General features: G+C 43.4%; 1 protein-coding gene across 1 annotated transcript in view; it reads left to right on the top strand.

Annotated features, from left to right (window-relative positions):
- Mettl16 (methyltransferase 16, N6-methyladenosine) overlaps positions 1 to 22,507 on the top strand; it is a 52,846-nt gene that overhangs the window by 26,677 nt on the left and 3,662 nt on the right. Inside the window, exons 6-9 of the mRNA XM_042673949.1 lie at positions 2,479 to 2,621; positions 7,721 to 7,790; positions 8,681 to 8,770; positions 22,325 to 22,498. Coding sequence (XP_042529883.1) covers positions 2,479 to 2,621; positions 7,721 to 7,790; positions 8,681 to 8,770; positions 22,325 to 22,498 — 477 coding nt within the window. The remainder of the gene's footprint in view (positions 1 to 2,478; positions 2,622 to 7,720; positions 7,791 to 8,680; positions 8,771 to 22,324; positions 22,499 to 22,507) is intronic.

The raw sequence follows: 22,507 nt of genomic DNA, 5'->3' as shown, positions 1-22,507 counted from the left end.
GCTAGCACCTGTTACTTGATGATAAATGAGTAGGTGATTTTATCTTTCCAACTTCAAATGAGGGCTGGGACATGCCTCAAGTGGTACAGCACCTGCCTAGCCAGTTAGAACATTTTCATCAACCCAGGAAAAAAAACCTCTTAGTCATTAGCACTCACTCTTGATTTCTCCCAAGCACCCTGAGGCCTGTCTCTGTAGATCAGCCTGTTGTGGGCTTTCCATATAAATAGAATCATACACTCAGGCCTTTTGTTTCTGACTTCTTTTATGGAGATACAAATATTTCAAGGTTCATCCATGTTTCTTTTGGTTGCCAAGTAATATTCCACCATATGGTTATAACACATGAATTACCTGCTCAGCAGCTAGTAGGTGTTGGTGTTTTCCACCTCTTGGCTCTTAGCAGTGGTACTCTAGCATCCATGTACAGGGTGATCTTTGGACCTAGGTTTTTGTTTATCTTGGCTATAGACCCAGGAATGAAACTGGATCCAATAGTAGGAAGCTCTGTGATTCATTGGTTCAGGAACTGCCAGATAGTTTTCCCATGTGCCTGTGCTACTTTACATTCCTGTAAACAGCAATGCATTAGCATTCTAATTTTCCACATCCTCGTGGATGTCTTTTTTCATTATAGCTTCCTAGTGGGTGGGAAGTAGCATCTTATTCTGGTTTTGATTAGCTTTTTCATGATGGCTGACAGTGCTAAGAATCTTTTCATGTGCTTATTGGCCATTTCTTTAAAATCCTTTGGCAAAATGCCTTTTTAGATCCCTTGCCTCTGACCCTCGTAGCCAGGATGGCAACTTTTTTTTTTTTTTGGTCTTGGGGCTTGAACTTTGGGCTGTCCCTGTGCTCTTCAGCTCAAGGCAAGCACTTTATTGCTTGAGCCACAGCGCCACTTCTGGTTTTCTAGTGGTTTATTGGAGATAAGAGTCTCATGGACTTTCCTGCCCTGGCTGGCTTTGAACTGTGATCTTCAGATCTCAGCCTCCTGAATAGCTAGGATTACAGCATGAGCCACCAGCACCTGGCTTGGGATGACAACTTTTATGGTAGACTGGGTCTTGTGAACTTTTTGCCTGCCCTGGCTTCACACTGTGATCTTTTGGATCTCTGTCCGCTGAATAGCAAGATTACCAGCAGGAGCCTGGCTTTGTTTGTTTTAGTGCAGGCTCTGGAGCTTAGAACTTGGGATGTGGAGGCTGCCTTTTGAGTATTTTTGCTTTAGGCTAGCACTACCACTTGAGCCACAGCTCCACTTCTGGTTTTCTGGTGGCTAATTGGAGATAAGAGTCTCACAGACTTTTCTGCCCAACCTGGCTCTGAACCAGATCTCAGCCTTCTGAGTAGCTAGGATTACAGGTGAAAGCCATCAGCATCTGGCTTTCTTGATGTTGTCCTTTACAATGCAGAGGCTTTTGATTGTGATCAAGTCCAATTTTATCTTTCTTTTTAGTTGTTTTTTTTTTTTTTTTTTTTTGGTCCGGTCGTGGGGCCTGAACTCTGGGGCCTGGGCGCTGTCCCTCAGCTCTTCAGCTCAAGGCTAGCGCTCCAACAATTGAGCCACAGCACCACTTCTGGCTTTTTTCTTTTTGCTTGTGTGGTGCTGAGGAATAGAACCCAGGGCCTCTTGCATGCAAGGCAAGCGCTCTACCACTGAGCCAACTTCCCCGCCCCTTTTTAGTTGTTCTTGTGCTCTTTGTATTGTATCTAAGAAACCACTGGCTAATCCAAATTAATGCAGATTTACTTCTATGTTTTCTTCTGGGTTTTAAAGTTATAGCTCTTACACTTAGGTTGTAGATTGATTTTGAGTTCATTTTTTTTTTCTTTTTCTTTTTCTTTTTTTTGGGGGGGGGGTCTGGTTGTGGGACCTGAACTCTGGGCCTGGGCGCTGTTCCTCAGCTCTTCAGCTCAAGGCTAGTGCTCTACTACTTGAGCCACAGTGCCACTTCCGGCTTTTTTCTTTCTGCTTATGTGGTACTGAGGAATCGAACCCAGGGCCTCAGGCATGCAAGGCAAGCACTCTACCACTGAGCCACCTTCCCAGCCCCGAGTTCATTTTTTTCATATGATATGAAATAAGGATGGGTTAAATACTTAAGTATTTAAAAACCAAAAAATACTAGAAGAAAACATAAGTAAATATTGATTTAATCTTTGGGTAGATTTCCTGTGCCATGGTATCAAGACAGAAAGCATAGAGGAAAAGCAACAGATTGGGCTAATATAAAAAGGTAAAATTTTTTATATTTAATCACAAAGATGAAAGGTAAAGTCTCTAGGGAGGAATATTTGCATGAATGCATTTGTTTAAAGTATAACATTGTACTGGTTATGATTTTTAAATCTTAAGACTAGTGTAATGTTTAGAAAATAAAAGTAGATTTACACTTTGCTACTACAGCTAGATGATACAGAGACTTGCATCTTAAGAGATGTAAACATTTTCATCATGACTTTGTTGTTGTTCAGGGGGTAAACTCTAGAAATCCTCGAAGGCCTCCACCTAGTTCTGTCAATACAGGAGGAATCACAGAGATCATGGCAGAAGGAGGTGAATTAGAGTTTGTTAAAAGGATCATCCATGACAGTTTACAGCTTAAAAAACGATTAAGGTAAGTTAGCTGTTACAATCAGAATATTTATCTTTGTGTAATTCCTAAAGAAACCAAGCCACCCAGAGGAAAAGTAGTCCTAAAGTCTAGAGAATAAACAACTGGCACCAGTGGCTCATGCTTATAATCCTAGCTACTCAGGAGGCTGAGATTTAAGGATCAGTGTTTGAAGCCAGCCTGGGCAGGGTAATCCATGAGACTTTTTTGTCATGGGACTAGAACTCAGGGCCTGGGCATTGTCCCTGAGCTCTTTTGATCAAGGCTAGTGTTCTACCACTTTGAGCCACAGCTCCACCTCCTATGATACGCTTATCTCCCATTACCCACAAAAAAGGCAGAAGTAGAGCTGGGGCTCAAGTAGTAGACTGAAAGCCTTAAGTGAAAAAACCTCAAGGACAGCACTCAGGCCGTGAGGTCAAGCTCTAGCACCAGCACCAAAAAAAAAGAAAAAAGGAAAAAAGAGGTAAGAATGAAAAGGTAGTGAACTCTACATTAGGCAGAGACCCTTTTTCTTGTTTGTTTTTTGTTGTTATTGTTGTTTTGGTTTTTTGTTTTGGTGGTACCTGGGTTTGAAAAGAGGGCCTCACCAATTGCTCAGTGTTCTTGCTTTGCTGGTGCTCTACTATTTAAACCATCAGCCCCACTTACAGGTTAGTTTGAAGATGCCCAGGCTGGCCTTGAGCTTCAGACCTCCAGATCTCAGCCTCATGAGTATCTAGGATTGCAGGCATGATTCACCATTGCCTGGCCCTGCTTTTGATAATGCTCTCTAATTGATGTGTGTTTCCCTAGTCATCTGTACACCACAGATAAAAAGGAGGAAAATACCATATGATTGTATTGCTCCCATTAATATGGTCCTGTGATGGAACAAAACTGTTTAAATATGGCTTTTGATGAGAAAACAGATGGATTCAAATCTGTCCTGTGAACCAGAATAAATTTGTTGCCTAGTCCTTGAAGCAATTTATGTTCTTGGAATCAGTCTTCCAAACAGTGACAGATGTGAGGACAAAGAGCTGTCAAGAACCTAATGAAGGGAAACATAGATCACTAACCAGTGCCCAAAGAGAATTAAAGCTATTCTTTTTCAAAAGCTAATTATTTAGGACAACACACCTGTCATCAAGCAGCATAAGGTACTGAAAAAGGGCTGCTGTCTCTCTTGACTTTGTACCCTGACACATTGTCAACTTGATGGATAATGTAGTTCAATGCTGAAAGAGTTTTTAACCCTAGAATTCAGCTTTTGGGGGGGGGGAGAGAGAGACAGAGTGTGTGTGAGAGAGAGAGAGAGGAGAATGTGTATGTGCGTATAAAATAGACATAACATTATCCCCCCCCTTTTTTTTTTTGGTTGGTTGTGGAGCTTGAACACCCGGGGACTGGGTTCTGTCCCTGAGCCTCTTTGTGCTCGACTCGTTGAGCCACAACACCACATCTGGCTTTTTCTGAGTAGTTTATTAGAGATGAGAGTCTCATGGACTTCTCTGCCAGGTGTGAGCCACTGGTGCCTGACTACATTTACTAGTCTTAATAGTTGTTGTGTTTTGTGGTGCTGAAGATGTAGCCCTGAACCTCATATATGCTAGGCAAGCACCCTACCTATCCTGTCCCATAGTTTTATTGGTATATAGTTTAGTAGTGTGAAGTACGTTCACATTGTTGCACAACCAGTCCCAGAACTCTTCATTTTCCACAGCTCTGACTCTATTCTGTTCCTTCCCTCCTCCCAGCCACTGGCCCCACATTCTTCTTTCTTTTCTATGGATTTGACTTCCTTAGGGGCCTTTGCCTGTAATCCTAGCTGCTCTGGAGGCTGAGATCTGAGGATTGCGGTTCCAAGCCAGTCCAGGCAGGACAGTCTGTGAGACTTTTTTTTTTTTTTGCCAGTTCTGGGGCTTGAACTCAGCGCCTGGGCACTGTCCCTGAGCTTCTTTGGTTCAAGGCTAGCACTCTACCACTTGAGCCACTGCTTATGTGGTACTAAGGAATCGAACCCAGGGCTTCATATATGCTAGGCAAGCACTCTACCACAGTCCCAGCCCCTGTGAGACTCTTTTTTTTTGTGGTCGTGGAGCTTGAACTCTGGGCCTGGGCGCTGTCCCTCAGCTCTTCAGCTCAAGGCGAGCACTCTACCACTTGAGCTACAGCGCCACTTCCGGTTTTCTGGTGGTTTATTGGAGATAGGAGTCTCACGGTCTCTTCTGCCCGGACTGGCTTTGAACCGGGATCCTCAGATCTCAGCCTCCTGAGTAGCTAGGATTACAGGCGTGAGCCACTAGCGCCTGGCCCCTGTGAGACTCTTATCTTCAGTTAATCACAGAAAAATCTGGAAGTTCAAGTGATAGAGCACAAACCTTGAGCAAAAGGAGCTCAGAGCACAAGCCTTGAGCAAAAGGAGCTCAGGAACTGGCAAAAAAAGAATCATTCAGTGACTGACTTCACTTAATATAGTTTTCAAGCTTCAGCCAATGACATAGCATGTCTCAGAATTTCCTTTTTAAAGATACAATATAAATTTTTCCGTGCATGTAAACCATATTTTCTTTGTCCATCCATTGTTGGATTCTTGTTGCTCTTGCCATTTGACTCTTGTGACTGAGTCTGCAGGAGCATGGGTATATAAATAGGGAGTCTCAAGACTGGCAGTTTTTTTTTTTTTTTTTTTTTGTCGGTCGTGGGGCTTGAACTCTGGGCCTGGGCGCTGTCCCTCAGCTCTTCAGCTCAAGGCGAGCGCTCTACCACTAGAGCTATAGCGCCACTTCCGGTTTTCTGGTGGTTTATTGGAGATAGGAGTCTCACGGTCTCTCCTGCCTGGGCTGGCTTTGAACTGCGATCCTCAGATCTCAGCCTCCTGAGTAGCTAGGATTACAGGCGTGAGCCACCAGCGCCCGGCTAAGACTGGCAGTTCTTGAGCCATCAGTTCTTCTGTCTGTATGCCCAGATGCACATTGCTGGAGAGGGAAGATTTTTTTTTTTCCCTATAAGTATCTAAAGCTGCTTATTTTAAGCACACTCGCACACACCTAACTCTCACTGAGGCCAGCCTGGGCTACTTAGTGAGGCACTGATCTCATGCCTGTAATCCTAGCAACTCAGGAGGCTCAGATCTGAGGATTACAGTTCAAAGCCAGCCCAGTGTATCACTGAGTTTATTTAAATGTTTGTGGAAAGCAGCTTGACTATTGTGATTTGTCCCTTAGAAAAGTTCCATATTACTGATGCCAAAAGTTAAAGATATTTTTGCTTTAATTGATTTTTTTTTTTTTCTCCTTATCGTGGGGCCTGAACTCTGGGCCTGGCTGTTGTTCCTCAGCTCTTCAGCTGAAGGCTAGCATTCTACCACTTGAGAGTCAGCCCCACTTCCAGCTTCTTCTGCTTATGTGGTGCTGAGGAATCAAACCCAGGGCCTCATGAATGCAAGGCAAACACTCTACCACTGAGCCACCTTCCCAGTCCAAGCTTGATTGTTTTTTAATAGAATCTTATACTTAATGCCTAGGCTAGCCTGTACCATGATCCTCCTATTTATATACTTCCTATATAAGCTGGATGGCAGGTATAGCACTACTTTGCATAACATTAACTTTGGTTGAAATGGAGTCTTAACAAACTTTTTGTCCAGGCTGGACTCAATCTGAGATTCTCCTGATCTCAACCTCCTGAATAGCTAGAAATAGTCATGAACTATTGCTCCTGGTTTTCTACTTACTAACACACACACTCACTCACACGCACTCCCCCCCCCCCTTTGCCCCCCAAGGATTTAAACTCAGGGCCTTCTTTGCATCAGCTGATACTATTTGAGCCACACTTTCAACCCTTAATAAAGGTTTTTTGGGAGTTTTTTTTTGCCCGGTGTGGGTGGGAGGTTGGTGGTACTGGTGTTTGAACTCAGGACCTCATGCTTGTTCACCTTGCTTGCTTAGCTGGTGGTGTACCATTTGAGCCATGTCTCCAACTTCTGGCATTTGAAAGAAATGGAGCCATCTGGAAAATGAACTGTAGATGGCTCTTTTCAGCTACAATCTTCTTGAGCTCTTGTTTGTTTTTAGGAGACTTAAATAATAAATTTCCAATGTGTCCTGAGTTTTGTGAGCTGCTGATACCTTGCCAGTTTTCCCTTTTTGATACGCATAATTAAATCTTCATTTTTCCTTGACCTAAAGGATTTTTGGGTTTTCACTAAACTTGTGATTTTCATTGTTCTCCATTTTCTTTGTGTTTTTCCCTTCATTGTTTCTGTTCTAATCTTTATTATTTCCTTTCTTCTTAGTTGGATTTAATTAGCTCTTGTTCATTTGCTTTGCACCTCAAATCAACTGACTCTCCTGAGTTCCCATGTCAGCCCACCAGGCTCATCAGGACTGCTATTCTGTTTGGTTAACTTTCCTTACACCTCAGCTAGTGCTCTACTTTAAGCAGCAAGTACTGGCCCCTATAGGACTACCCTGGTTGGTTTCTTTTTCTGGGGTTGTAAGTGTGCTAGCAGTTGTCCAGTATCTGAAAAACAGTTTCTATATATTTTGTTCAGTCTCTAATTGAAGAACAATTCCTGTAGAACTAATACTTTATGGGCTAAAGTGCTACTTAGATTTTATATTTTGCAAAACTTTTTGAATAATCAGAAGAAATAAATTCTCTTATCTCTTTACCTTGCAGCCAGTTTCCCCAACATCGCCCACTCCATTTTTGGATTAGTGTTTATATAAAACAGATTGATTCCATAATCTGTTGCAGACATAATGTACTAATGAACCTTAAATTCTGCAGATCTGGGCTAATAGGTGATCAGGCAGGACTTTATAAGTTCTCTTATTATGGGGTAGGGGTTGTTTATATGCATTTTTAAAATTTATTGATTAATTTCTGCCCTAAGGCTAAGTGGCCTTTATTTTGAGTGTGACAGATACATCTTCTTCAGTCTCTTTTTAGACACTTAAAGCCTCAATGTAGTGCAGAGGCTAAGTGGGTTGATGTTCTTCATGTTGCTTTGGGTAACACATTAAGCACATTATCTACTGTTTTCATCTTGTTCCGTTGGATAATGCTTAGTTCAGAAGTGTCACCACAAACTGGCTGATTTTTTTTCTTAGATGGTATAGCTGTATGCTGGGGAAGAAATGCAGCCTGGCTCCACTAAAGAAAGAGCTTCGCATCCAAGGGGTAAGGCTTTGTTTGGCATTACCATTCTTTTTTTTCTTTTTTCTTTTTTTTGGTCTGGTCGTGGGGCCTGAACTCTGGGTCTGGGCGCTGTCCCTCAGCTCTTCAGCTCAAGGCTAGCGCTCTACCACTTGAGCCACAGCGCCACTGCCGGCTTTTTTCTTTTTGCTTATGTGGTGCTGAGGAATCGAACCCAGGGCCTCAGGCCTGCAAGGCAAGCGCTCTACCACTGAGCCACCTTCCCAGCCCTGCATTATCATTCTTGAATAGCTACTTTTTTTTCTTTTGAGACAAGGTCTTGCTAATAGCCCAGGCTGGTCTGGCCTCAAACTTGAAAACTCCCTACCTCAGCCTCTTGAGTGCTGGGATTGCAAGTATGTACCACCCACTATACTTGGCTCTTTTTTTCAATTGGTCTTGAAGTTTGAACTCGGGGTCTGACACTGTCCCTGAGCTCTTTTGCTCAAGGCTAACACTCTATCACTTGAGCCACAGTGTCACTTCCAGTTTTTGAGAGTCCCATGGCAACTTTTATACCCAGGCTGGCTTTGAACCACAATCCTCATATCTCAGCCTCCTGAGTTGCTAGGATTACAAGTATGGGCCACCAGCTCCTGGCCTACTTGAATCTTTTTACAAATAATTCCCCAATTATTTCTTCCCCCAGTTACTTTCTTTCTCCTGTTTGGACCTTTGAGCTAGATCTGTAAATTCTAATGCATTACCAAAGGCAAAAACAAAACAGAACCAATGCATTCATTGTCAGGCAGCTATGTAAAACAATTTTTAAAAAATAATAGTGCTTGTTAACAAAAAGGACCAAGGGAAATAGGCAGAAACATTGATAAGCACTTCATTCAGTTTAATTGAGATGCTGTGTGTTTTGGTTTCAGGTTCCTAAAGTCACCTTCACTGAGTTCTGTCAAGGTCGGACAATGCGATGGGCTTTAGCTTGGAGTTTTTACGATGATGTCACTGTACCAGTAAGTAGAGACTTTGCTTCGCCTTCTCCACATGCCAGCACATGGTGGCCAGTGAGCTAAATCTGCATTGTCCCATTTCCCTTAATATGCCCCTAAATGCTTACGGCCATAAACAAGACACAGCCCTAGAGCTGGTGTAGTGCAATGGAACCTTCCTCTGGGTTTATGCCACAGTGACCCTTGTTAAACAGGTAGAAAGAAACACATCTTAGGGATTAGAAATGCAGATAAGGTAGCCTGGAGGAACACTTGGAGGTATGTGATCCTTCTCCTCTGGAAAGGAAATTGAAATCTGTATCATTGCCTTTACCACTGCTCCTTTCTCAGAGAAGCAGCTTCCTGGGGCTCCTAGGGAATTTACAAGTTGCCAGTTGGTTGCTGCCTTCTCTTTTGTTCTTGCTCTCTCTCTTCCTTTTTCAATGTTGGGCATTGAATCCAGAGCATCACATACACTAGACAAATGGTCTGCACCTGAGCTGCAGCCAGCTGTAGTACTTGTGTCCCTCTCACATATAACTCAGGGATCATCCTGTTAGAGTGGAGAGTGTCACTGGTACCGGGCACTGATGGTTCATACCTGTAATGCTAAACTCAGAAGGCTGAGATCTGAGGATTATGGCTTGAAGCCAGCTGGGGCAGGAAAGCCTGTGAGACTTATCTCTTAACTGCCAAAAATCTGGAAATTGAACTGTGGTTCAAAGTAGTAGAGTGCTAGCCTTGAGCACAAAAGCTCTGAGTTCAAGCCCTAGGACTGAAAAATTAAAAAATTAAAAAAGATTACCACTAGGATAGATGTTGAACAGTATTGAATGTGGATCATTATTCTGTTTTCTCTACTTTGTATTTATCGTTTTATGGAATGAATTTTTAAAAAGTAATCGTTTCCTCGCCGGGTGCTGGTGGCTCACGCCTGTAATCCTAGCTACTCAGGAGGCTGAGATCTGAGGATCACGGTTCAAAGCCAGCCCGGGCAGGAGAGACTGTGAGACTCCTATCTCCAATAAACCACCAGAAAACCGGAAGTGGCGCTGTAGCTCAAGTGGTAGAGTGCTGCCTTGAGCTGAAGAGCTGAGGGACAGTGCCCAGGCCCAGAGTTCAAGCCCCATGACTAGTGCAAATAGATAGATAGAAGATAGATAGATAGATAGATAGATAGATAGATAGATAGATAGATAGATAGATAGATAGATAGATAGATAGATAGGTAGATAGGTAGATAGGTAGATAGGTAGGCCAGGCATGGTGGTACATGAAAAGCTGAGGCAGAGGATTGAGAGTTTGAGGCCAGCTTGGCTATATAATGAGACCCTGCCTTGTAAGAACTGTCTCATGGCCTCTTAGCTGGCCACCTGGGTGGTTTTCTGGGCTGCCCTGGGAGGCGGTGATGGAACAGCATGTGTTTATTCTCTCTCTTCCCCCTTAAAGTAGACTTGTGTAGCTATGGCCACCCACCTTAAGCTTGTGCACAACCAGTCAGTGAATCCTTCTTCCCATGGTATGTGTATGAAGGCCTGTATCTGCTCCTGCATGCTTCTGTCCCTAGTCTGAACATCAGGATTCATCTGGGGACTCTTCTTCTAAGATCTTAGCCCAATTTTTTGGTCCCTAAATCCATCTTGATGATGTCATGTTTCTGAGTCTCTCCCCCTACTCTCATAGGACAGAGGAGTAGAGGTATGTGGAACTCACCATGTTTCTGGTACTACCATGTTTCTAGAGACATCTGCTCAGACCCAGATGAGCCCAAGCCCATCCTTCACTCTGCAGCCTGATGTACTGCTGAATCACAGTCAGACCCTCTCCCAAGGTTTTGGGGTTTTTTTTTTGGTTGGTCGTAGGGCCTGAGCTTTGGGCCTGGGCGCTGTCCCTCAGCTCTTCAGCTCAAGGCTAGCTCTCTACCATTTGAGCCACAGTGCCACTTACAGCTTTTCTGCTTATGTGGTGCTGAGGAATCTAACCCAGGGCCTCATGCATGCACTGAGCCACCTTCCTAGCCCCCCTCTCCCAAGTTTGAATGGCCTTTTTATGAAAACTTGATTCTCTTCGATGGTGCAGTAGGTGTCATTCGTTGGTGCTAGGCATGATGGTGCATGTTTGTATTCATAACACTTAAGGAAACTAGCATTGGGTTGGAGGGAAGAAAGTTTAAAGTCTGCCTGGAGCTACATAGTAAGTTCAAGGCTAGCTGGAGCTATGTAAATAACAAGACCTTGTCTCATACAACACACACAAGAAAGAAAGGTCAATGATTAAAAGATGCCTCTACTTTTCTGTCCCCCTTTATCTATTACACTTTCCGTTGTTTCCTAGAATACCAGGGCTTTCACAGTAGGTGGATAAAATCTTCAGCAATGCCCTAACTTAGTCCTGTGCCGACATGAACAGCTATAGGAACATGGGGCCACACCAGGTTCTGAATGTTTTGTGTTTAGCCTGCATCTGGAAGAGCTGATAATGGCTCTGGTAGTCTGCATCAGCCCAGTCTAGTCTCCTTTGCCCTCTCGGGTTAGTTACCATCATGGATCCAAGTGTTAAGACTATGTTTCTTTTTTTGTTCAGTTGTGGGGCTTGAACTTAGGGCCAGGGCACTGTCCCTGAGCCTTTTCTCTCAAGGCTAGTGCTCTATCACTTGGAGCCACAGTGGTACTTCTGGTTTTCTGTTGGTTAATTGGAGATAAGAATCTCATGGGGGGGGGGGAGTTGAGGAGGTAGAAAGGGAAGGAATAGTAGGGGAAAAACAAAGGAAGGGGATACCTTACTCACATAACTGCAACCCTTCTGTACAGTATCTTTACATTAAAAAAAAAAAAAAATCTCATGCTCTTTTCTGCCCGGGCCAACTTTGAACTGTGATCCTCAGATCTCAGCCTCTTGAGTATCTAGGATTACAGGTGTGAGCCACTGGCACATGGCCAGGCTATGTTTCTATGTTAATCTTGTTTTGAAAAGGAACCCTTGAGTCTTCCTTCTGCTTTTAGGGCAGCCTGTAGTTTGCAGCCAGCAAAAATACCTCTGGCTAAGGCCTCAGATTCCTCTCTTGCTGCTGGAGTATTCCCCCCTCCCTTCCACTGCTGCTACCCCCCAAGCTGTTAATAATGCATTCCCAAGTGCTCCATTAGATGCACTTAAACTGCTAAGGGAAAATGGCAATTTCTGATTTGTAGTAACCCAGCAACAGTTTCTTAGCACTGGTGCTAAGATCAGTGACTACTTTCCCTGGGGTAGTTTGAGGTTACTTGTGAGATTTTGGTTTGGTTTTCTTGTGGTTCTTCTTCCCTCCACTTAAACCTTGTCTGATTTTTTTTTTTTTTAAGCTCACCTGACTTTCCCACGCTTTTTGGAGATTGGGAAGGAGGAAGGCACTATTTTACACTAGGAGATAAGGAATAGAGCTAGTTAAGCAGAAATATTGACCTACTTCCCCACCCCCATCTCTGCCATTTTAGGTTAGATGTGCAAGTTACTATGGCAACTTGTATTTTCACTTATCTCAGGACTACTGACTGTTTTCTGTTGATGCTGAATGCTGAACAATTCGAATTCACTGTGATTTGAGTGGTTGCACTAAGCCCATTGCTGTTGTCTGGATTTATTTTAGCAACAAAAAGACAGATCCTAGTGTTGATGGAATTTTTGTGCCATCATTCTGATGGATGCTGAATGTAAGGACTGTTCTTTATAGTGTTCTATCAAGATTCTCTCTCAAAAAGCCTCTTTGTCCTGTTCTCTAATTGCCCAAGGCAATATTTTAGCTTTGCCTTGGTTTGCTTTAAGGAATTTAGATACTTGCTAAAGGCCGACGAATAGTTCTATTAATTTGTGTACTCCTGGAGTGAGCATTACCCAGGAACTCAAGTTTTAAAAGAATTATTGTGTGTTCAAAATCTTCCCCTTAAGGCTTAGATTTTCCTGTGTAGGGAGTAATAGCCAGGCTTTTTAGTGACCAGATGGAGGGAGGAGGCAAGTTAGGTAAACATGTGAGTGTCGGAACTGGGGTCTCTTGGTAGTGCTCTATACATTTTCAAGCCAATACCACTGAAGTACACATCAGATTCATTCTTTGGATTTTTTTTTTTTGTCGGTTGTGGGCCTGAACTCTGGGCCTGGGCACTGTCCCTCAGCTCTTCAGCTCAAGGTTAGCCCTCTACCACTTGAGCTACAGCACCACTTTCGGTTTTTTCTGCCTATATGGTGCTGAAGAATCGAACCCAGGGCCTCATGCATGCAAGGCAAGCGCTCTACCACTGAGCCACCTTCCCAGCCCTGGGTTTGTTTTTTTAATCAGAGCTTATCTGCTTTTATCAATTTCAGATGCTGATTTTATTTGTTGAAAAGGTTTTGTTGAGAAATGGTTTGGGCTGAGGGCTACTCAGGAGGCTGAGACTTGAGGATTCCAGCTCGAAGCCAGCCTGGGCAGGAAAGCCCATAATACTCTTTATCTCCAATTAATCACACAAAAAAACTAGAAATAGAGCTATGACTCAAGTGGTAGAACACAAGCTCTGAGTGGAAGCCCCCAGTACCAGCATACCAGCACATAACCTTCTCCTCCCCCCGCTCCCCCTCTCTGCCCTCCTTCCATTAAAAAAAAAAGGTTTAAAAGTGATGGCCTAAGCCAGGCGCTGGTGGCTTATGCATGTAATCTTAGCTACTCAGAAGGCTGAGATCTGAGGATCGTAGTTCAAAGCCAGTCCAGGCAGGAAAGTCTGTGAGACCCTTGTGTCTAATTAACCACCAGTAAACTGGAAGTGGTGCTGTGGCTCAAGTGGTAGAGTACTCGCCTTGAGCTGAAGAGCTCAGGGACAGTGTCCAGGCCCAGAGTTCAAGCCCCACGACTGACCAAAAAAAAAAAAAAAGTGATGGCCTAGCAACCACAAGGCCCTGAGTTCAATTCCTAGTACCACAAACAAGCAAGTAAACAACAAAAAAACCTCAAAACAAGAGATGGTTTAGGAATTGGAGTAAATGGCTCAGTGGTAGGGTATTTGCTTGGCATACATGAGGTCTTGGTTTTGATCTAGTGATCACACACAATAAAAAAACAGTTTGGATACCAAGCTGCACATTAGGTTACAAAACAGATGTGAAGAGTTAGGCACCAATGGTTTAAAACTATATTCCTAGCTACTCAGGAGGCTGAGATCTGAGAATCATAATTTGGAACCACTTATATACACAGACAGATGTAATGATTAAAGAGCTGAGGTTTGAGCAAAATCAAAGCTAAAGACACTTTTCTTAGTTATTTTTTGTATTATATGTGATCCTCACTATGATAATAAAAAAAAGACCTCTTTCAGTTCCTTGCAATGATTAGTTTTATGAGGAAAAACCAGTGAACACGAAATGATAGGAAAATTTATATGAACAAGTTCTAAAGTAAATGGTAGGGATGAGTAATTGAGAGCTGAGCCAAGGAAGTGATTGGGACTTAGCTGGTTAGAGATGTTTGTCAGTGCCTGTTTGTATGTAGTTGGTGCTCAGTGAATGCTTGCATGTTTAAAGGGATGACCACATAGGATCTGTGTTGAACAATAGGTGAAGCAGAGCATCAGTAGGTTTAGGAGATTTGAAATGCTGGATGTATTCTCTGTTGTTATTTGAATGCTTCATACATACTATCTCCTTCACTTCCACCTGACAGTGGTGGAGTGAAGTAGATGGTATTAGCCTATTAGTCCCACTTTATGGATGAGGACATTGGAGGCTCCAAAAGTCAGGTTGGAATCCTGGTGAGTCCTAGTTACCCTGACCTTCTGCCTTTCCCCCAGTCTGGCTATGACAGCCTGGTCATGCAGGCTTTCATGGTCTAGTGTTGGAACCACAGTCTTATCCTCTAGGAGTCCTTTGAGTTCATCCCAAGTCCACCATTCTGTTCATAAACTGGAGTCCGTTCGTCTTCCATATCCCCCCATCCTAATCACCTTGTTTTCCTGACTACTGTCTTCTATCATATTAGCTTTCATATACTCTCATGATGCCAGAATTAGATCTGACTCAACTATTTCCCTATTCTGTCTGCTCCTTCACTCTCTCCACAGAACCCAGCTTAATTCCTTCCTTCCTTCCTTCCTTTCTTCCTTCCTTCCTTCCTTCCTTCCTTTTTCTCTCTTGCTCTCTCTCTCCCTTCCTTCCTTTCTTTCTTCCTTCCTTTCTTTCTTTCTTTCTCCCTTTCTTCTCCCTTTCTCCCTTTCTGTTCCTCTACAGCTGCTTCCTGTGTACTATGTAGCCTGCCTAGCATGCACAAGGCCCTGGCTTTAATCACAGCCCTATGTGCATACATGCGTTTGTGTATGTATGTATATACCTTTAAGTACATTATTACTCCTCATTTTACAGATAAAGAAACTGAAGCTTACAGAACTAAAGAATCTGCTCAATGTAAAGCTAACAGAAGCTGGCCACACAAAAAGGCCTTTGTTCATGCCAAACAGTACAATTTTAGTGTTATCCATCATGTCAGAATTGAATGAAGTGCCAAAATAAAGGAAGTTTGTGCAAAGTACAGATGACTAAAAGATAGATCCAATAAATCCAGAAAAAGAAATAAATATCTATGGCTGAATGGTTAAGACAACACAGAATTGAAGGCTGGGCATGATGACAGATACCTGTAATCCCAACACTTAGAAAGTTGAGGCAGGAAGATGATGAGTCCAAGGCCAGCCTGAGCTACACAGTGAGTTCAAAGTCAGGCTGGGCACAGGTGGTTACTCAGAGGGCTGAGATCTAAGGATCAAGGTTCAAAGCCAGATCAGCGACAGTGTCCAAGCCAAGCCCCAGGTCTGGTACATGTACACACACGCACGCACGCATGCACACACACACACACACACACACACACACACACACCTAACAATTTCTATCTAAGTAATATATATAGAGAGAAAGTTATACAACATATAGAGAAAATTTTATGAGAAAAGCAGCTGTGTCCCATCTCAGCCTCTTCATACTGTTCTTCTCCCAAGAAGGACCATATATTGGCAAATGCTCTTTCTCATATGATCGCTTCCATAGCCTCTAATACATGTCTGTGCTGTCCAATATGATGGCTTTCTTCGGTCTCTGCCTCTTCACTGCTTTATATGCTTCATTGCCACATGGGCTAGAAGCCACCCTTCCAGCCAGAGCAGATAAGGAGCACCCTGTCACTACAGGAAGTGCTAGTAGGGTAGGCTGTTTTAGTTAGAACTTGTTTGTTTTTTGAGATAGGGTCTTATTGTGTAGCCTAGACTTCCCTGGAACTCAAAATCCTCCCTCAGCCTCCCAAATGCTGGGATTGGGGGCACTTTTTGTTGTTGTTGTTACTCAGTTTTGGAATTCTAAAAGATAATTACGTGGTTTCAAAACCAAAATCTAAAAATATCCATGTTCATATACATAGTTAGAAGTCTTTGTTTTGTCCTTCTCACCCTCATCCTTCACTTACCCTTTTTCTGTTTGTTTTTGTCAGTCATGGGGCTTTAACTCAGGGCCTGAGCACTGTCCCTGAGTTTCTTTTGCTCAAGGCTAGCACTCTACCACTTGAGCCACAGCGCCACTTCTGGCTTTTTCTGTTTATATGGTACTGAGAAATCGAACCCAGGGCTTCATGCATGCTAGGCAAGCATTAAGCCACATTCCCAGCCAATGAGTACATTTCTTTTGGGACAGTACCACCCTTCCCTTGCTCTTTTTTTTTTATATAAGGAAATACATGTATGTAATCCTTTTCTTTTTTTTTTTTGCACTTGTGGGGCCTGGGCTCTGTCCCTCAGCTCTTTAGCTCAAGGCTAGCGCTCTACCACTTGAGCCACAGTGCCACTTCCATCTTTTTCTGCTTATGTGGTGCTGAGTATACGAACCCAGGGCCTCGTGCATGTAAGACAAGCACTCTACCACTGAGCCATCTTCCCAGCCCGTAATCCTTTCTTTTTTTGTTTTTTTGTTTTTTTGGGGTCCAGTCATAGGGCTTGAACTCTGGGCCTGGGTGCTGTCCCTCAGCTCTTCAGCTCAAGGCTAGCGCTCTACCACTTGAGCCATAGTGCCAATTCAGGCTTTTTTCTTTTTGCTTATGTGGTGCTGAGGAATCGAACCCAGGGCCTCATGCATGCAAGGCAAGCGCTCTACCACTGAGCCACCTTCCCAGCCCCCAATCCCTTCTTTTTAATAGGTAACATTTTGCATAAAATTTTCTTCCCATTGTTTAAATTTTTTTACTGTTTTTTTTTTTTTTTTTTTATATATTTGGGGGATGAGTTCAGGACATTTTAAATTAAGATTAAAAAATGTCAACTAGGCTGTTAATCCAGTGTATGGCAGCAGAGCTGGTACACTGTTGTACAGAGAGATTTCCCCATGACCACCACTTCTGTATCCTGGCCATATGACAGCATTGGTGCCTGTGCTGTTTCACCGAGTACTGGTGGCTTTTGCTGATCAGCGTCTTACAGGCATTCTGCTGGTTTCTGAAGAACCTAGGTAAGCAGTTCACAGGGTGGCAGAGCTCTTCCAGTGCTAAGAGTACCCTTTATACCTTGAGGCCAGACTAGAAGCTTCTTTGCCAGAACAAGGGAGTTCAGTAGCTGTCTAGAAAATGGTTCTTTCCCTGTAGATCCCAGGGAGAATGTGTTTCACAGAGCCTGTGGCTTGATTGTGTGCCTTTGCATCTGCCACAGTGAAGAGCCTGGCTTAGGCAATGTGGCAGGCCTCCACTGATTCATGTTCCTTATCCCAGAGTCTCTGGACTAATGACAGTACAGAGATCTAGAAATCAAAGCAAGGATTAAAAAAAATTACAGACAACTGTGCTATTAGGTAACTAGGGAAAGCATATTTAAATGTTCACAACTATTCTTGCCCAATTTATATTGTTTGTTTTTTTCCCAGTAGTAGGGATTGAACTCAGCAACTGCTCTTACCAATTGAGCCATGCCCCTAGTCCAGTTTTATGTGTTTGGAACAAAATAGCAAAGTTCCTCCCCTGGTGATACATTATTACTCACTGACCACTTGCAATTCAAAAGCTATAAAAGCTGTATACCCTGGGGACCCTTGGCTCCTCTGCCCAGGTTCACTCCTTTTCCTTTGATGTCTGTAGTGCCTCTATGAATGTGAGGTCGGTTACAGATTTGCCTTCCTGTCCTTTGTAGTAAACTGGATTGATTGGCTATTGTGAATGATTGGATGTTTTGAGTTTTTTTTTTTTTTTGTAAAGTTTATTTATCTATACCTTCCTCCTATACTTGATTATGACAGTTTGAATATAAAAATGTTGTGGCTTAAGATTACATTAGCAGCCAGGTGCTGGTAGCTCAGGCCTGTAATCTTAGCTACTCAGGAGGCTGAGATCTGAGGATCACGGTTCAGAGCCAGCCCAGGTAGGAAAATCAGTGAGACTCTTATCTCCAATTAGCCAGCAGAAAACCAGAAGTGGAGCTGTGGCTCAAGTGGTAGAGCATTCTCCTTGAGCTGAAGAGCTCAGAGACCGGGCCCAGGCCCAGAGTTCAAGCCCCAGGACCAAAAAAAATAAAAAATAAAAAATTACATTAGCAAAGTAAGATCAGGTCAGTTGGAGAAAGCTAGCTTTTTACTAGTGTTTGTAGCAGGGGGTAAAATTGACCTAATACCAGAGACCTGGGGGATTTACTTTAAACCAATTTTTTTCTTTTAATAAAGGTTAAAAAAATATGTCAAAGGAAGTTCTACAAATAGAATTTAAATGGAAGGTAGTATCGAATAATTATGGCTTATATCCCATCAGCTTTACTTAAAAATAATGGATAGGTTTATGCTTTTTAATCTGTAATAGTCTGGAAATTAAATCATTTATGATGCTTTCACACTGATAATGAGAAGTTTTAGAATTTGCAGTAACTTAGGTTCAATTTTTTGCTGGGTGCTGGTGGCTCACGCCTGTAATCCTAGCTACTTAGGAGGCTGAGATCTGAGGATCGTGGTTCAAAGCCAGCCCGGGCAGGAAAATCCAAGAAACTTTTATCTCCAATAAAACACTGTGAAAACCGGAAGTGGCACTGAGGCTCAAGCGGTAGAGCACTCACCTTGAGCTGAAGAGCTGAGGGACAGTGCCCAAGCCCAGAGTTCAAGCCCCACGACCGACAAAAAAAACAAACAAACAATTTTTTTATTATTTATTTATTTATTTTTTGGGTCCAGTTGTGGGGCCTGAACTCTGGGCCTGGGCACTGTCCCTCAGCTCTTCAGCTCAAGGCTAGCGCTCTACCACTTGAGCCACAGCGCCACTTCCGGCTTTTTTCTTTTTTTTGCTTATATGGTGCTGAGGAATCGAACCCAGGGCCTCAGGCATGCAAGGCAAGCGCTCTACCACTGAGCCACCTTCCCAGCCCCACAAAACAATTTTTTAAGACCTGATCTTTATACTATTGTGGCCCTACCACTGGAAGACTGGGTGCTAGGCCATACTTAATCTTTTATCATTTTATTTATTTATTTTGGGGTCCGGTCATGGGGCCTGAACTCTGGGCCTGCGCACTGTCCCTCAGCTCTTCAGCTTAAGGCTAGCGCTTTACCACTTGAGCCACAACGCCACTTCTGGCTTTTTTCTTTTTGCTTATGTGGTGCTGAGGAATTGAACCTAGGGGCCTCAGGCATGCAAGGCAAGTGCTCTACCACTGAGCCAACTTCCCAGCCCATCTTTTATCATTTTAAACCCTTGCTTTAGCCTGGGACCCTAGTGGCTCACACCTGTAATCCTAGCTATACCGGAGGCTGATAACTGAGGATTATGGGTTTGAAGCCAAGTCTGGCAGGAAAGTCTGTGAGACTCTTATCTCCAGTTAATTACCAAAAAGCCACAAGTGGAGCTGTGGCTCAAATGGTAGTATGCTAGCCTTAACCAAAAAAGCTCAGGGACCGTGCACAGGCTCCCAGCAAAAATACATTTAAAATGATCCTAAAGATCTGTAATATACACGTGTGTTAGTTATTAGAGACCTGAGGCCGTGTTTGTTGGAGCTGGAGATGTAGCTAAGCAGTAGAGCATATGATTATTTATACATTCAAGACCCTGGGTTTGATCCCCAGAACTGGGGGTTGAGGCTTTTGCCATATTTCTTTTTTTTTGGGGGGGGGGGGTCTGGTCGTGGGGCCTGAACTCTGGGCCTGGGCGCTGTCCCTCAGCTCTTCAGCTCAAGGCCAACACTCTACCACTTAAGCCACAGTGCCACTTCCGGCTTTTTTCTTTATGTGGTGCTGAGGAATCGAACCCAGGGCCTCATGCATGCAAGGCAAGCGCTCTACCACTGAGCCACCTTCCCAGCCCTGCCATATTTCTTGATTGATCACTGTATATGGAAAACTGGGGCCAGAAGCCACATTTGAAGTTTTTGTTTTAGTCCTGAGATATAAGGGCAACAAGTTGTCTATTTCATTGTTTCTTACTCCCTCATTACTTTGGAAGTAGATCCTTGTTGGAGTTCTTGTTAGGTGGGATGAAGATGTGGTTCCCTTTTTAAGTTGTAGAAATAATCATTTCTGCAGTCCATTCTATCTTTTGATAAAAGAGTATTGCAGGCCAGCTCCAGCACAAATAAGAACCAGCAATATCCTTATTCTCCTGTTTGGAATTTATGAGCCCAAAGGGTGTCTGTGCTGCCAGGAGAGAATGAAGGGCTGTCCTTTCTTTCATACTTGTAGCTGACCTTTGGTGTTCTGAGTGAGCCGTCCCTGGTAATGACCTTGAATGTTGGAGAGTGGAAAACTGGAAGGGGAATCCAGTTTTTTTTTTGTCCCTTATCATCTTCCTCCTGCCACACCACCATTTTTTTCCTCCCCAGCTTAATAGAAATCTTATTTCAAACTGGGCACTGGTGGCTCATACCTGTAATCCTAGCTACTCAGAAAGCTGAGGAGCTGAGGATCTCTGTTCAAAGCCAGCCCGGGCAGGAAAGCCCGAGAAACTCTTATCCTCAGTAAACCACCAGAAAACTGGAAGTGGCGCTGTGGCTTAGGTGATAGAGTGCTAGCCTTGAGCTCAAGAGCTGAGGGACCTCCCAGGCCCAGAGTTCAAGCCCCACGACCTACCAAAAAAAAAACTTACTTCAAACTCCTTAATAATACAAAGTGTTATGTTCTCAGTATAGTCTATAGGAATTGTGTCTCTCATGCTGGGTAATTAAGAAATAATAATATTGCTCTCTGAATGTCAATAAGAATCTGTCTCATCTTGTCTGGAACCTAATTGAACAGATACAGGCTCAGACAAGTCTTTCAGTCCACTGTTCATACCACAAGAGTAGTTTATTATACACAAGCATATCCTTTTTTCTTCTAAGCTTTTGTGTTGTTTTTTCTTCATTTCATTTTTGTTGTTGTTATTTTGAGATAGGGCATCTTATATAGGCCAAACTGGCCTTCGGTGTGCTATCTTTCTAGATCTATCTATCTGTCTGTCTGTCTTTTTTTTTTTTTTTGCCAGTCCTGGGGGCTTGAACTCAGGGCCTAGGCACTGTCCCTGAGCTGCTTTTGTTCAAGGCTAGCTAGCACTCTACCACTTGAGCCACAGTGCCACTTCAGCTTTTTCTGTTTATGTGATACTAAGGAATCAAACCCAGGAGCTTCATGCATGCTAAACAACATTCTACCACTAAGTCATGTTCCCAGCCTCTATCTATCTATCTATCTATCTATCTATCTATCTATCTATCTATCTATCTATCTATCTATCTATCTATCTATTGTCTTTCTATTTGGTGACGCTAAGATTTGAACTCAGAGCCTTACATTTGCTAATAAGCACCCATTCTACAACTTGAGCCACAGCTGTAGCTCTGAAAAAGTAAATTTGTACTACAAAAGGATCATTTGGTTTTAAAATGGAACTTGAGTCCCTCTAGTGGGTAGGATGTGATTTACCTTCCAGCCCTGAGATAGAAGGGTGGTGGAGTTTCCTGGCCCAAGCTTTCCCACGCAGTGCTCAGTGCTGGTGTCCCAGAGCCCAGTTGAGAGACGGTGTCAGCCAGCCCAGGGCTTGGCCTGACCCAGCCAGGGAGGTGGAGACTGCAGCCCTGCTTTTCCACCCATGTTGTATTAGTATCCCTATTCATTCTTAGCATGTAATCACACAAGCTGCTGTAGGTCAAGCCCCAGCAAGTTGGGGATTTTACACTGTGCAGGTTTGTTTGTTTCATTTTGTTTTTAAATGGAAAAGGACATAGCAATCCAGGTGCTTGAGTTGAAGGACAGGCCTGCTTCAGCACAGCAGACATGGAAGTCTATTTAGCCTTTAGAAGAGGTTGGTGCTGCTAGCCAGGTGGTGTGGTTGGAAAGAAATTGGGTTTGGGGTTGATGCCCACCTGGGCCATTACTAGTTGTGTCACCTGAGCTATGATGGTGCAGTCTGTCTGTGTCAGTATTTCCTTTTATAAAGTGGGAAGATGGCAAAATCTTGCAGAGCTGTTCTGAGTCCTGAAAATAGCATGTACAAAGGCTTCATGATTGGGAGCTGAAGTTGTAGAGCTTTCCTCTCTCCTTGAGTCAGTTACAGTGCATGGGATTTCAATATTTACTCTGTTCCTTCTTTTTTCCTTTCAGTCACCACCAAGTAAACGAAGAAAGTTAGAAAAACCAAGGAAACCCATTACGTTTGTAGTGTTGGAGTCTATGATGAAAGAATTAGCCCTGAAAGCATCCTCTTTGGGCTCTGAAACAGTGGAGGGCATCGTGGTTGTGACTACCTGGATAGAGAAGATTCTCACTGACCTGAAGGTATGTGCA

Source organism: Dipodomys spectabilis, unplaced genomic scaffold, assembly GCF_019054845.1.
Source record: "Dipodomys spectabilis isolate Male_0828 unplaced genomic scaffold, ASM1905484v1 ptg000018l, whole genome shotgun sequence".
Taxonomy (NCBI): Eukaryota; Metazoa; Chordata; class Mammalia; order Rodentia; family Heteromyidae; genus Dipodomys; species Dipodomys spectabilis.
The sequence above is the reverse complement of the archived record's forward strand: the minus strand, read 5'-3'. Positions and strand labels throughout refer to the sequence as shown.